We start from the raw sequence: 15,771 nt of genomic DNA, 5'->3' as shown, positions 1-15,771 counted from the left end.
TAATGTTGCTTCTGTACACTAACTTGTGGAAATTTTCGACACTTTAACGTTATATTGTGAAAAGATAAGTTGAAAAGCTACATCAGGGAGTGTTCATAGCACAGAGACTGTGGTTTATAGTATAATAGTATCTTCAAAATAACAATATAAGACTTTGTTCGTCGGAATATTACAATTGCTTACGCTTTGCATAATCTCACTGGTCTATCATTTGAAGGCATATATGTTGCAAATTATTGCCATTTTGCCAAACGTTTATTAGCTATTTAATGTGCGAAACTATACATTCATTGCAAGTGAATTTCTTCGGTAAGTACTAAAATTATTTTCCCCTGCTACAGAGATTAGTTCACGTTATGGTACCACAAGTAAAGGGACATTCAGGGTAGTGATGCCGTGATAAATAACATCATCAATTAATTTATTTATGCAAGGATCATGGATGTGTGCTTGATTTACATGTACACTGCAGTGATGTGTGCTTGAAGAACCCCATCGAGTTGATTGAGTATTCAGTGTGTTTATATATTCAGTGCAATTATTTTGTTCATAGCGTGTGATTTGGTAAGCCCGGATAAATACGTATTGCAGCACTGCAGTTAGTTTATAAATTGGCTCCAAATACTCTTTAATCGACGCATTGATGACGCGGCCAACTTACTTTCAGTGTCCTCCTAAATGCTATCCAAGTAAAGGCACACTTCTATCAATGTTATAAAAAGTAATGGGTTTCCAAAATGGTTCTCAGTTGAACTTGGGTATTCGTCTTAAGAAGCTGCATCATATGATATCAAACATTGAAAAGTAAACAAAAACATTGAAAATCGGAAATCGCCATAACTATAGTGATTACCGGTTTTCAATGTTTACGTTCAACTTTAAGTCATAATTACACCATATAAAATTTTGTAAGATCAGAAGGAAATGCTAAATTCTATTTGATGAATGCCACTTTAAGTAAATGGACAATTCCCAACTATCCAATCCACAAAAGTACTTAATTTTATTGTGATTAAGGCTTTTTTATGGACTCGGAACAGTAAAATATGTACCTATGTTGAAAAATGAGACATTGACCTACACTCCAAGAACTATTTTAACATGTTGTAGCTATTTATTTCTTAACTTTGCAACTAGGTGACAAGCACAACAACCTCCCTTCAACTAGTTGCTTCCATCAGCTACAAAATTCTATTCATTAATGCAGTTCAAATGCTTGCCATTGTTAAGCCCATTTGGAAGCACATTTGCCACCATATTTTGTTGACATGTAATCAGCAATTATTTTTTCCTTTGGCAACAGAGTTTTTAACAAAATGATGTCCAACCTCTGTTCTTTGACCTTCCATGCACCACACCAGTACCAAGTTTTTAATGCAGTTCTTTCCAATGATTTCTTTTACAATTCTGGAGAGTACAATACCATTTTTTGCTCCAGTTGCCTAACTTACATACTCGCCTTCTATTGTATACATAGCCACTGCACAGCACTGCTTTTTGTTTTCCCAAGCCACTGCTCCATTAACTAACTTGTCATGTATCCAGTACAGGACACTCAATCTATTTTGTCAATGGCAAAGTCAGCATTTTTGTATCCCTCCAGAAATGTTCCTGACTAAGAATAAGACATAAGATAATTTATAGTTCCCATCAAATATCTTAATATACTCTTTGCATATGCCCAGTATTGCATTGTAAAATCATCAATAAACCTTCTTAACTTTGACACTGCAAAGACACGATCTGGCCTTGTAAAAATCATTGCATACATAAGACAACCAATCAAAACTAGAAATGGAACATCAGGATAAGTTTTTGGGTCACTGCAGGAGCTACATTCAAACCTGCTTTTATGAGACAAAGGTTGATTGCAGGTCAAGTTAGTAGATGACAAGGAGATTATGTGATCTGGTAGTTTTCGAGCCACTCCATTTTTTAAAGAAAACGTCTCTTCTGCTTCTCCTCCCTCGCTTCCAAACACTGACTCATTTTCTAGATTACTCTCAAAACTACTGTCTACATTAGTTGGAACTTTGTCATTACCCTCACAACTTGATTCAGGGATGGAGTCTTCATTACTTGATATTCCCCTCACTACCTTTGTGAGTTCAGCACTGCCATTCTCTCCACTGTCAGGTTGAGGCTAGTAACTAATTATCCCTTATCCCCCTAAGAGCCTAGGTAGAATTAAAGAGTTACCAAGAGATATTTGGACTGGTTTGAGCTCCCCAAACATATTTACAAAGGATACTACATCACATGCTTCGATGAATCTTCCCGCAATATCAGGGTCAGTCAAAAAATACCATTTTTGACTCCTCACAATTGCTAATACTTTTTGGATTTGGCATCCAGCATCTTTCATTGCTCTTTAGCCACATAAGCATAGAAAATACATCCAAATACTTTTAGATGTCTTCGATTAAATTTTCATTCAAACCATCTCTCCTCAGGTAATGCATTCCCTCCTGCTTTGGATGGTACTGTTTCGAGATATACAGCTTCTCAACAAGCTTCAACCCAATAATATTTTAGTAAATTGATGCCAGAGAGTTTGTACCTAGCTTTCTATTGGCTCAGCTAATCATTTCTGCTTGAAGATTATAAGATTTTATAGTTAAATATTTTAGTGCACATGCCCTTAACCTCCCCTGTTATGCCTGACTCATATATTCACCCCCATAATCTGTATGCAGGCATTTCATATTGTTCCCTGTCTCATTCTCCATGCTTGCCTTAAAAATTGTATAGCATTGTAGGACTAAATGAGACTTCTTAATTTTAATAAAGAAAACAAAAACCTTTCTTGTGCAGTCATCAGTGAAGGTGAGCATACATTGTCCTCGTCCTTTTTCTATTCCATGTTCCTATCCCTTTCTTTCCTTACCCCTGAATTTATATGTATATTTTACATAAATAGTATAAATATATTTTCACCTATAATACCATCAGACCACACAATTCTGAGAGAATCAGACTTAATTTATTACATACAGCTTCCATTCTAGCGCTTATCTCGAATCATTTCTTTGCTAACTTGCCATCAACATATGCTATACAAGGCTGAAATTTATTATTAGGGGGACAATCCACACCACTGTCAACCACATTATAACCTGCATGTTACTCTGTCACAAGTCTGCTACTCTTGTGCCACTGACTTAGTAAACAGTCCTCTACTGCTTTGACAGTCAATCCTACATAACAAGTTGCATTACATTTACTTTCTGAATTATATTTTTTCAAATCTTGACAACATATGCCATTTTCTTCAAAACTAGTGGCTAAATCACTCCTATTACTTCCAAAGATCTGGCATCAAATAAGCTGTACCTAGATTCATTACACAAGACAGCTGTGTCTTTTTAACTAGCTTGCTTACAGACAGTACATTGGTTGATAAATTTGTAACATTTTGATCTGGAATATAGCACTTTACAGTGTGGGAACATGTGCTCTTAGGGAGGAGAATGGGAGAGACTGGAGTTGTTCGAGATGTGGGTATGGAGAAAGTGAAGTGGACTGAGAGAAGAAAGAAGGTCAAAGTGCGAGACATGTTGAGTGAGGAGAGACAGCTTCTGGATAGCATTCAAAGGAGACATGAGGTATGGATTAGGCAAGTACAGAGCTGGGAGTGGATGTTGAATTCACTATTAGGGCATAGAATGTTGGGTAAACAAAGGAGAGAATAGGATTTTTAGATAGCATGAAAAGGGTGAAGTTTAGAATTCAGGAGGGAAGTCCATGGGGGCAAGAGGGACTTTTGGAATGCTCCATGCAAACCTACCTTAATACCAAGCGGTAGAATACTTAAATAAAAATGTCTTGGAGTTTATTTTTAAGCATTATACATGCAGTATGAAAAAGTATTTGTGAAACTTTTATCGAGATTTTAAGTATTTCTTCCCGATTTTTATGAAAAAAAATTGTTTTCAAGTCGTATATCTTATCGGAAAGCCATAAATTGATGTCTAGCAGCTAAATCTACGAACTATTGATCGTAAAAATCTTATCTTCAAAACAATTTGACCCGCAAAACTCAATGATGGCTGAGATATACTATACACTACGCTTCCTTATTGACCGTTTTTCGAGTTAGCTGCACAAATTCCCGTCAATTCGCTCAGTCTATCACTATTTTACGTAAATATGAGTTGCAAGTTACGGCTTGGAACTTTCGAACGACCGTAATGAATATAATTCAGTTTTAATATACGCATCAATAAACGTTGTTCGTCATCATGAGTACTATGCATATTAAATTTCGGCATATCAATCATTGTGTTATCGCTTAACCCGAACTATCTTCCAGCACTGCTGCCTGCGGGTATTTTGAACGGGGGAATACTTCCCGCTCATATCGCATCAAGCCGTTCCGAATCACGCATCAGCATAGGGTGCGGTCCAATGAATGCTACTTTCGCTACCAGACGCTACAGACGGAAGTGCTCCGGAGCACCGGTCCATAGGCGCTACGTTCGCTACGAGAATTTCTTTTCGGACCGGTCAGGAGCGAAGTCAAGATGGCGGAAATGAACGAGGGTGGGCAAACTGGGATTATGAAATCGAAGATGTGGTTTTAATTGCGAATTGAGGTGACTATGATCATTGAATATTAATAAATATGTTTGAATATCATTAAAATGAATTTTATTTTTCAATATCGAGGCTCCACATAGTAAAGGAAGAAACTTTGGACTGTATTTCTCACACCAACCCTCGCCTACCCTTCTCAATGAAACTCATTACCCTAGTAAAGGAAAAAGTAGGTACTCTACCGTTTTCCCAGTTGAAACATATTAACTTATCATGGTTAACAACTATTAAAAAACATTAATCTATTTCATGTATATCCTATTTTTCTTCAGATTTTAATTGATGGCATGAGTAAATTTGTCGATATATGTTCTTACAATCCTTTCTTTATATTACATGCCCCTTTTAATAATTTTTGTTGCCTTTTGTATGTAAAGGCTGCTTCCAAAGACATTTGAGTTCATTTCGGGGGAGATACGAGAATGTTTGTCGATATTTAGTTCTTGCTATATATTTATTTAAATCACAATTAAATTTACATCTATTTACTAAGTGCGTCTACTCCGTTACTTCGTAGTCACTTATATAGGAGAAAGGCGTCCACATTCAGCGTCCATCATCTGCAACGTGAGTAAACTCTCCATTGCCTCAGTGCATTCCCTTCGAATTTCCGCCAAAAATTGACTCGCTCCTCCGCTGACCCAAGTTTTCAGGGGAGCGTCTGGAGCTGGTCCGGAGCGAGGCGGGAAACGGGTGTATGACGTTTGCCGTGACGTCACAGCCTAACCTGTAGCGCTCCGTAGCGAATAACGGACCGCTTGGTGGCGCTCCGAAGCATTGGTAGCGTTCAACGGACCGCACCCATAAGCGCATCGAGCGCATCAATGCCTTGATGCAATTTCGGAACGGCTGCATCAAGGTCATGCGTTGATGCGCATGATGCGTGATTCGGAACGCACCCCTGGACGGATGGCGCCATGGCGCGCAAGTAGAAAATGAAATTGAAGTACGAAATGTGAATAATGACTAGGGAATAAACGAAATAAACATAGAAAGTTGCTATTTTTGATACAGCGGTAGAAAGGAAGTAAGGGAATGGGTGATGACGAGTTCAAATATGTTTTGTGCTACTCTTTTTAAACGATTTAGTTGCAGCTTCTATCATATGAAACTTTCAAATCGTCGGTTTCTGAATACGCTCCTCCTCATTTATTCATGTGAACATAGTGGCAGCTCTAGAAAATTATCCGGTACCTGGTAAGTTTGACCTCGCCCTTGGTATATTAAAAATTTTTGCATTATTCATTCTTTGACCGTATGTATCTCCCCGTTGAGGAGTCTGGTTTGATGAATTGCCATCGGTTTATTTACTGACGGCGATGGAGCTAATATCCGAAAGGACTTGTGTAGATTCTTATCTTATTTAATTTGGGACTCATTGAAACGTAGAGTACCCGCTAGGCAAAGGAATTCGTGCTGTTAGTTATACAGTAGCATAGCGAAAAATATCATTTTATTGCATATGATTTTACTAATTGTAAGTCATTAAACATTGTGAAATTGTCCTTGTAAAAATTATTTACCTTCCACTGGGGATTTCCTTAGTGGTATATGAATGTTTACGAATTTTGTCCTATTCTTTTATTCTTACTGAATAAAGAGCTATCTTATTTTCACTTGTATTGGTTCATTAATTTTTCGTAGGCTAAGATTCTTCTCGTGACATTCGCTGAATCAGACTGGTCATCAAACTTTAGCCAAAGAAAATAAAATGGCATCTCCCAAAATGGTGATGGTGGATGTGGACGCAGGATCAGATGATGCTCATGCATTACTAATGTTGCTGGCAGCAGATAAACGTGAAGAAATCAAGCTGATGGGAGTAACATGTGTCAATGGAAATACCTCTTTGAAGAATGTGTGCATAAACGTGTTGAGGATACTCAGGAGTGTGGATAGACTGGATGTAAGATATAATTTAAGAACTGTACCCACATTTTATCTGTCACTGGTAGGGGTGGTTTTCTGGTGGGCCCTGGTAAGCTGGGCCTGCCTGAAAATTTAGGGTGTATAGAAATCCTCAAATAAAATCAAAATATCCTCAAAAATCGTAGATAATAGGTATTCCTGGGCTTTCACTTGTTTCCAGAAAAGCTTATGCAAGCAAGGCATTATTATCTTGTATTTGAACTCAGGCTGTCCACGAGGTGAAAGTCTATATTGATGCCAATGTTTCGAAAACAGACTCGAAACAAAAACGTTTTTGAAACGTGCGCATCAATAGAGACTTTCAACTAGTGGACAGCACGAGTTCAACTTCAAGGCATCATCCGATGGGAAACGACGAGAAGGCATTATTATCTTCATTTCATCTGCTTACTAATTTTCATTGCAATTTAAATGGAAAATTACTTTCATATATGACTTGCATTGAGAGTTTGTATGATATTTCAAAACAATACCACCCACATAGATGGCAACATAGAATTCCTGTTGTGACTCCTATAGTCTGTTCTACTTTTCCTTTCCTCACGTGTAGGTTGGCCCTTACAATTGCATATTAATATATGATACTATCCATAATTCCATAATCACAAACCATGATGAAACAAAGGTTTTTGATGGGCATTATACAAGAGATGATGAGAAGAATAGGGTACTTGTGGATTAAGCTTTATACCAACTACTGGCCACTTTTTTTGACAAGGTTGAAAGTATCACAATCAAGCCCAGAAAACATGGCAGCACTTCAATGCTATCAAAGACTGAACCAATGTACAAAAAGAGCAAATGAAGGATTGGGGTTGGTGGAGAAAGGTACTGCTGTTACTTAAAAAACTGTCTGCCATGTTTTACATGAAGCACTATGTCATCATCCCAAGGAAAGGTAAAAAAAAACTACTCAAAAAAATTTCAAATGGCATCCAGGTTAGAATATGTTGGTACAATGTTTTGATGGCTTTCTGTACCATCATTAATTGGGAAATTGATTCCAGGGTTGTTGCTATTTTCTTAATAACGATGGCACTGCAGGCCATCAAAGCATTGAAATTTAATATTCTAATCCAGCTATCATCCTCAGAACATTTTCTTAATTCAATCTATAGGGAAAATGCCATAATAATAATAATAATTTATTGTCGTTAAGCCTTTTCAGCAATAGACAACGTCAAACATATACAAATATTAAAACAGTATGCATTGTAGCTTTATGAAATTTGGGACAAGAACATTACACAATTACAAATACAATTTCTTTTACACATTGACAGCAAGTATTAAAGACCAGCAATCCCTAGATTTTTGTTTCAAAACTTCCTGCAAGGAGTAAAACGGTTGTGCAACAAGCCATTCGAGTATTTTATTTTTGAAATTATCAGCAGGTATGCGAAAAATCCATTCAAGAGAAAAAATCATTCGCCTTGACTGGGATTCGAACCCGGATCCCTCGATTTCCGGCCGAGTGCTTTAGCCAGTTAAGCTACCGAGGCGCCATTCTTCCCTGTGGAAATTTGTGGACTATACCGGACATGGTGGTATGGACTGCCGAGCATATTATACGACGGGCAGTCCAAATCGTGCGCATGGCGCCACTGCCAAAGAGTAAAGCCCGAACTTTGAACACATAGAGGTGTTCTCTCTTGACAAATTTAAGTATACCGGGACTAGCCACGGTGATAACTTTTACGGGAGTCACCCGCAATGCACAAATTGTGTTTTTTTTTTTCTCTTTGGATTTTTCGCACAATTTGTGCATTGCGGGTGACTCCCGTAAAAGTTATCACCGTGGCTAGTCCCGGTATACTTAAAAATCAGCAGGTATATCTACCATACTACATGGTAACTTATTGTATATTCTTATCCATATGCTCTTGTAGTTGTTAAATGATGTTGATAACCTGTAGTATGGTAAATTTTATTTGTTTCTATTCCATGTGTTATGACAGTGAATATTTTGTCTCTGAAGTAGATGAGGTAAATTATTCTTTGTATGTAATAAAACAGAGTAAATATATAAATTAACAACTGTCAGTATTTTAAGTTCGATGAACAATGGCTTACAGTGAGCTAATTTATCAGCATTCATCATAATAGGAATTACCTTCTTCTGCAATAGAAGGATTTCATTAATACAACTACAGTTACCCCAGAATACAATTCCGTAGGTAACTATGTTTTGAAAATATGCAAAATAAGCAGTCCGAACATAATGATCTGAGACATGATTTTTTAACTGTTTAAGTAAAAAAATAACTAGAGAGTTTTCCAGTCAAGAAGTCAATGTGGTACTCCCAAGAGAGTTTACTATCTATTAGTACTCCTAAACATTTAATGTGAGTCATACAATTATCTTCTGGTGTATTTCTTAAACTAAAGTACAGCTCTTGGGTCTTGCTTTCATTTAACTTAAACCTATTGGCTTGAAACCATAAAGCAGCTTGAGTCATAGTATTTTCTGTGGTATTTTTAAGATTTTGTACATTAGAACCGCTACAAAAAAAGGTAGTGTCGTCAGCATATAAAATGGAGTGAGAATTAAGTGAATAAGACAAGTCATTAATCATTACCACAAATAGAAGGGGACCCAACTCAGAGCCTTGAGGCACACCAAAATCAACATTAGCTTACTCTACTCAGATTAGTTTCTTGTAGACCCTTTATTTTCTTGAATATAAACCTATATATATTAGGTGCCCCATCTCACCACCATAAGATATTTTCCTATTTATGAAATTTTGCCATCTCTTGTTTGCTGAGTGATTCACCTCAGGGGTAGGTTGGTATGGATGAGGATAGAGCTCACCCTGGGCTAAGCAACAGGCATGTGCTTGACATACAATCAGGGAAAGAGGGCCAGTTCCTTTTCCTAGGCCTCATGGCACACCGAGGATTATTTGTATGGGATGTTCATAAGCTTCACAAGGACCCTATAATTAGCAGTGAAGCACTCTACCCACTAGAATACCAAGCTTCTCAAGTTTAGGCTTTGCATACAAAAACTCTACTTAGATATTTTCAAGAGCTCAAGAAGTCTTTAATATTTGTGAAATGTCAATTTTTTCATTTATTTATTTTCCATTTTACATAACTTTAAGTTTCTCGTTCAAACAATTTATTTTCACTCCTGACCAGGGGTGGATCCAGGATTTCTTTCTGAAGGGACACAAGCAAGGCGGTATCCAGGATTTTGTTCTGGGGGCACAAGGATACCCGTGATACAAAACAAACGCAATGATAAGGGGACGGTATTAAAAATCTTGCATATTTTTTAAGGGTCAGGGGGGGAGGGTACCCCCTATATCCCTCTATGCTCCTGATGAATGATAAGTGAAACTACTGTAATTCTGACAGTTTTTGTGTTCATAAATTTTACTTATATTATCAATTATATAGGTGCGAAGTTTTTTCTATCTCTGTTTTATCAAACAGTAGTAATGTTTTCAGTTCTCTCAACTATTTTGCAATATTTACAGGTTCCTGTATTCAGTGGTGCAGCTGATCCCCTCATTTTACCAAATCCAGGTGCCCCTGCAGACCCATTCCCTAGTTTTCATGGCTCAGATGGATTTGGGGATGCTGACCTCCCCCCTCCACCTGACAGGAGTTTGGTGAAATCAGAAAATGCCATCTGTGCTCTTCACAGAATTGTGTCAGAAAATCCAGGCTAGTATCCACAAATTTTTTATCGTTCTTTTAGTGTGCACGTATTGGGTCATATTTTTTAGATAATATTAAATGATAAAATAATGATGTTGATCAGTGGCGTTGCCAGGAATTTCGTTCGGGGGGGATCCAAAACTAGGGGGGGGGGAATGTTTTGAAAAACGGAGTACTAATTATAAGTAATGGGTTTTAAACTAATTTTAACACTCTTCATTATTAAGAAAACTTCATTTGTTGAAGAAATATTTTGTAAATTCACGATTTTTCAATTTTTTTTCTTTTATGAAGGAAAATAATTGTATTTTTATATTTCGGGGGGTCCAACCCCCCCCCCCCTGGCTACACCACTGATGATGGTAACAACAATGTCAGCTTTTATGGTCTAGAATTAATGATTATTCAGGCATCAAACTGATCAAATAAAGTACAGTACTTGTTATTGAAAATTTAAAAAACACCGAGTATCATATATTATTTGATGATACATGTATAAAGCTGTTATCTAGAGAATATTTTTTTCAGTTTACTAATACACATAATTGTCTTTGTCCTTTTTTATCTTAAATAGGACTTGTATAGTCAATGATTTCAAACTCATATATGTCATCCCTTTGCTGAACAATGCAAGATTAAGTGGCATTTTTCAATATTGGAATTTTCTCCTTGTGCTGTAATCAAGAACATATTGATTATGCCTCAAGTTTAATTTGCCTTCAAACATTTTTATGAGTTAAATAGGCTGTTAGATGTACTATATCAAAAAAAGTATTCCAACAACATTTGTGTAACCACTATTACTCTGCAGGAAAATTGATTTCCTTTCTGACAGTATATCACTCTTAGGAAGTAGACGACGGAAATTCAAGTTTGATCATTAATTTATCTTTGCTCTGTAAATAAATTACTTCTCTCTAAGTCGCCATTTTTGAAAATTTTTGTCACTTTAAACTTTTTCGTCATTAAAACCATGGGCTTGAGATATATGGATTGTATGTAAATGCCACTTTTTTCACCTTTGGGTAATATCTGATAATATAATGACTATTTTCAGGTCAGGTGACACTGATATGTGTGGGCCCTCTAACCAACATTGCATTGGCCGTGAAGACATACCCTGACTTCGTGGACAAAGTGAAGGAAATTTACATAATGGGAGGAAACTCCTCAGGTAAATATATTTCATTTTAATGCTGTAATGCTATCTCTTTGAATTCCATGAAATGATCTACTAGAAAAAGGTTAATTTCAATGTCTTAATTTTAAGAGGGAGAATATATATGTGTTGAACCGATAAAAAATGCATTAACACTGTGCATCAATCAATTTTGGAACAAGTAAAGATTTTGCTCTTCATTAATCTGCTTTATCTAATCATGTATGAAAACGTTTATTCGTTTTTATAATTGCTCAGTTTGTAACATTATTTAATGAACTCAATTTTATTGTTTTAGAATGGATTAGTCATTAATCTTAGATATTTAAAGAAGGCTTTTAAGAATGTTGGGGGTGATGTATTCATTAAAATTTGAGCAATTATTTTTGTGATACCTAGTATCTTTTTCAACTTTTAGTCCTTTATGACCTCTTTTCGAAACAAGATTTGGTGTCATCGAAACACCGAGGATATAATTTATTTATTGCTTCCTTTTTGGTTCTCTCATATAAGGTCGGTGTTACGTTTGTACAAGGAGAAGGAAGCTTTGGTAAGGTGATGATGCACACACTTTTGAAATAAAATATTCTTCTGATTCTTAGTTTTCATAAAATCAGTAGAGGTGTAAATGCATGGTGCCTACAGAATATGTTTGAATAATATTGGTGAATGCCAGAAATTTGGCTTGGACATTTAGCATGTGCATATATATATATATATATATTATTTTTTTATATTTTCCCCATGTTTGTATTCAAGCATGTAAATTTCCTGCATTGATAAGAACGCTGACTCAAAATGCCATGTTAATAAGTGTTCTACTCTCGTTATTTTGCTAGGTGTGGGAAACACAACTCCATCTGCTGAGTTCAACTTTTTCCATGACCCTGAGGCAGCACATATTGTGTTGGAATGTGTAAAGAAGCCTGTTATTATTCTTCCATGGGAAGCATGTGTTAACAGAGGAATTTCATTGGTGAGTGATCAACATTAAGAATAGGTACACGAAAAATTTGTCCGTGCATCATATTTTTCTATAAAATTTGGTTGCACCTATACAACAGTGGTGGATCCAATGTGGGCAAAGGTGAAATTTCTCCCATCTTTCCCGTTTGCAGCTAATTATGTCATTACTTAAAAAAAACTTTGGAGAAATTTCTCCTTTTCTTTTTTATTCACATCTTAAAATGTTTTAAATTCACATCTTATTCATTGTACATGGTGTGCAAAAGATTAAGTAAAAATTGGATGTTAATAAAACTGATTACAACCTTTAAAGCATGTCAGGATTCGTTGCAACAGACTATCTTTTTCATACCCTCTTCATCATCAATAACCTGATCACAACCGAAAATATCATATTTTTGCTGATACAAATTCAAAATATTCAAGCTAAATATCCCAAGTACAAAAAATCACACAGTGCAAAAAGTAATTTTAAAAAAATTATAACACTTAAACACTCCCTTCCCTTCTATGTAGAACTGCTGCTGTATGAATTTTATATCGTATACCCTTCTAGGAAGTTCCCCTCCAAAATTTATGCTTGGATCTGAATTTGATATATCATTTTGTATCATTAAAACATGTATAGCTTGAAAGAGAATTATTATTGAAACATTGGCTCGTAAAAAAAGGAATCTTCATGTTGGTTTCATACATATCAGTGGCTTTACCCACTATTGTCAGTAATGGCTATGTACCACTTCTTTATTCTTTGGAGTAGGACAAGTAAACGGAGGATTGTGGGGATATTGGTGGAATGGGTAAGAGAGTGGTTACTTAAGCCTGAATCATACGATCATTTTATCCATCATTTAAAGTGATCACTTGCAAAGATCATCGCCGGCAATTGTTTTTTGCGATCACTCTAATGATGAGGATTCCCATCTCTTTTTTCATCACTCGTCTGGTCACTTGTTCCATTGCTGAAACCGTCGCTAAAGCCCCATATCAGCCAATCAGAACGCATGCCCGTATGGAGCAATTGCAGCACAATTTTTGACAATCGTGGGAACGACATAGGTAAACATAAACACACTATATATTTTCGTGATGCGGGTCCTATGACAACGAGCTGTATAAATAGGTGATGCAAAAAGCGACAGTGGGAGGGACCATGTGATCGAGAAAAATGATTACTCGAGCGATCAATTTTCCGGTACTGAAAAGCGATTGCTCAAGTGATCACTTTTCGCGACGAAAAAAATGATCGTGTGATTCAGGCTTTAGGAGGCATCTATGGTCCTTTTCAAATATATTTGCGACTTGCCCAGTCACGCGAGCTCTGAATGTTTTGAGTAGCGTCATGGTAGGAGTTGGGACCTGCAACTCTTGGGGTGTGGAATAAGGAGAGAGGGAGAGGCAGGTATTGCCATGTTTTCTCAAAAGACTTTTGTCAGTGAAATGTCTCAGAAACCATCTTTCCATCAGCCACCAGGTGGATCATCAGGAAGCGTGGGAAGCCCAGCTAGTTCCTCAGTCAAAGGGATTAACCCCTCCCCATCCCTTTCAATTCCTGCTTGAATTCCTTATTGTGACTATTTTGAAGGGCCATTGGACAGCAATCAATATGGCAAAACAAGCAAAAAAAAAAGGTGATGAACATTTGATAACACAGCTAACTGATAAAGCATACACCATGGGGTTGTGAAAGCAACTGAATTCCATTGGGGCTAGGCTCTGCCTATCACATTTGGTCGGTTTTCGGGAAGTCACATGCTTACTCTGTCCTTACCCCCCAAAAATCTTGGGTCTGCTTTTCAGTCACAACTAGACATTTGAAATAGTGATAATGTTAGTCCTGGAGTTTGGAATGCCATCTTCAATCACACATGGGCCAACCCATGAGCTATTTCGGAGATACTGGATACTTCAATAGTTTTCAAGTTTTAAAAATAATCTCAATGCAAACAGTAATTTAAAAAATATACTGAGACTTTAACACTCCCTTCCCATCTTTGAAGTAATGCTGCCATGTGAAATTGAAAATTTAGGGTTTGCATATTATTTTTTTTTTATAAATTCCCCCATGTATGTATTTAAGCATGTAATGACATCTAGTGGAGTATGTAAACAGTTGCCAATTATATCATTGTATGTCATTTATTTTTCTTCACCACTCCTTTTAGTAGATTTTTGACTTGTGCATTATGCATCATTTCTTACTTGAGATTTTTTTTAAATTTAGGATTGGAGGTTCAAAGTTTTGGGTGCTATTGATAGTCCCCAAATGGAGCTGATGAATGCTGTGGAGAAAATCATTTTCAAAGACTACCCTGAATGGCTGCCATGTGATGCATTAGCAACTGCTGTCGCCTTGCGCCCTACGTGTGGCAAGGGGAAATATTGTCACATGTCAGTGGAATTGGGCGGTTGGAAAACAAGGGGCCAGTCTGTCATCGACTCCAAGCACAGCAAGCCAAATGTGTATCTTCTGGAAGATGTCGACTTGGAAGTTTTTAAGGAGCTACTATTTTTATCCATGGAGAAATATTAGCTTATTCTGAGGAGCACGCACCATTTGCTGCAAGAGAGAACTGTCATGTGTAGGAACACAACCTCACAAGTGCCCTACAGTTTGTTTGGATAAAGCAAAGTTTTTATGGGCTTGTTTTAGTTGTTTTCACACGATGCATGCATTTTTATGCCTTTAGGTATGCTAGCAACAAATTTGTTATTGTTGATGAATTTTTTATCAATTTGCACAATCCAGTGTTTGTGTAAAGCCAATTAATGTACACATTGAGGTAATAAATGGAATCCATTTGCTGATTTTAGATTGTGGATATAATTATTCTTCTTGTCATATCATTTATATTGCTCCAAAAAAATTAAAGAAAAAATAGATAATTCTGGCATGCCGTAAGAGGCTCATCAAAAATAAGTAATTTCTTGGAATTAATTTTTAACTATGAACCGGTTAGAGAGAGTGAGGTTTGTAAATCAGGAGGAGTAGTAGGGACTACATATTTTTTATTTTGTTCAGTTTATTTTTTTTCTATGATTTTCATTTTTAGCGATTGATTAGGATGGGTACGCAATGATAAGGGGCACAGCACATTTCATGTCATGGCAATGCAATATGTAAGTATTTTGATAGACACTGCATAAACACTCAAAAATCGCCCACTGAATCAAATCCACTCATCTAGTACAATAAGGGCTACCTAGATGAGCGGATTTGATTCGGTGAGTGATTGTTGAGCGTTTGTGCAGTGGAGGTATCGTGGAGTTCACACCTAAGTGGCACTAGCAAGTGGTGACTGGCACTTTTGAGTCGAGAATGACATCTAGTGAACTATACTGTAGCCAGTCAATGCTGAAAGGGAAAAGGTGAAAGTGAAGATGAATATGAGTCCATCAGTATTCAAACCGATGAGTTGAATATCAGGTTTTTTAAACTTTAACAGGTTGAA

The 15,771-nt window shown here is 36.7% G+C and overlaps 1 protein-coding gene across 1 annotated transcript; it reads left to right on the top strand.

Moving 5' to 3' along the window:
- The first annotated feature begins 5,503 nt into the window (after positions 1–5,503).
- LOC124169323 (uncharacterized protein C1683.06c-like) lies at positions 5,504–15,132 on the top strand. The gene is made up of 6 exons (XM_046547908.1): positions 5,504–5,793; positions 6,241–6,502; positions 10,011–10,200; positions 11,252–11,368; positions 12,193–12,329; positions 14,544–15,132. The coding sequence occupies exons 2-6, from the start codon at positions 6,308–6,310 to the stop codon at positions 14,850–14,852; spliced, it is 948 nt and encodes a 315-aa protein (XP_046403864.1). The 5' UTR covers positions 5,504–5,793; positions 6,241–6,307; the 3' UTR covers positions 14,853–15,132.
- Positions 15,133–15,771: the final 639 nt, after the last annotated feature.

The sequence above is a fragment of the Ischnura elegans genome, chromosome 12 (assembly GCF_921293095.1).
Source record: "Ischnura elegans chromosome 12, ioIscEleg1.1, whole genome shotgun sequence".
Classification (NCBI taxonomy): domain Eukaryota; kingdom Metazoa; phylum Arthropoda; class Insecta; order Odonata; family Coenagrionidae; genus Ischnura; species Ischnura elegans.
Note: the sequence above shows the minus strand (reverse complement) of the source record. Positions and strands in the feature narration are given on the sequence as shown.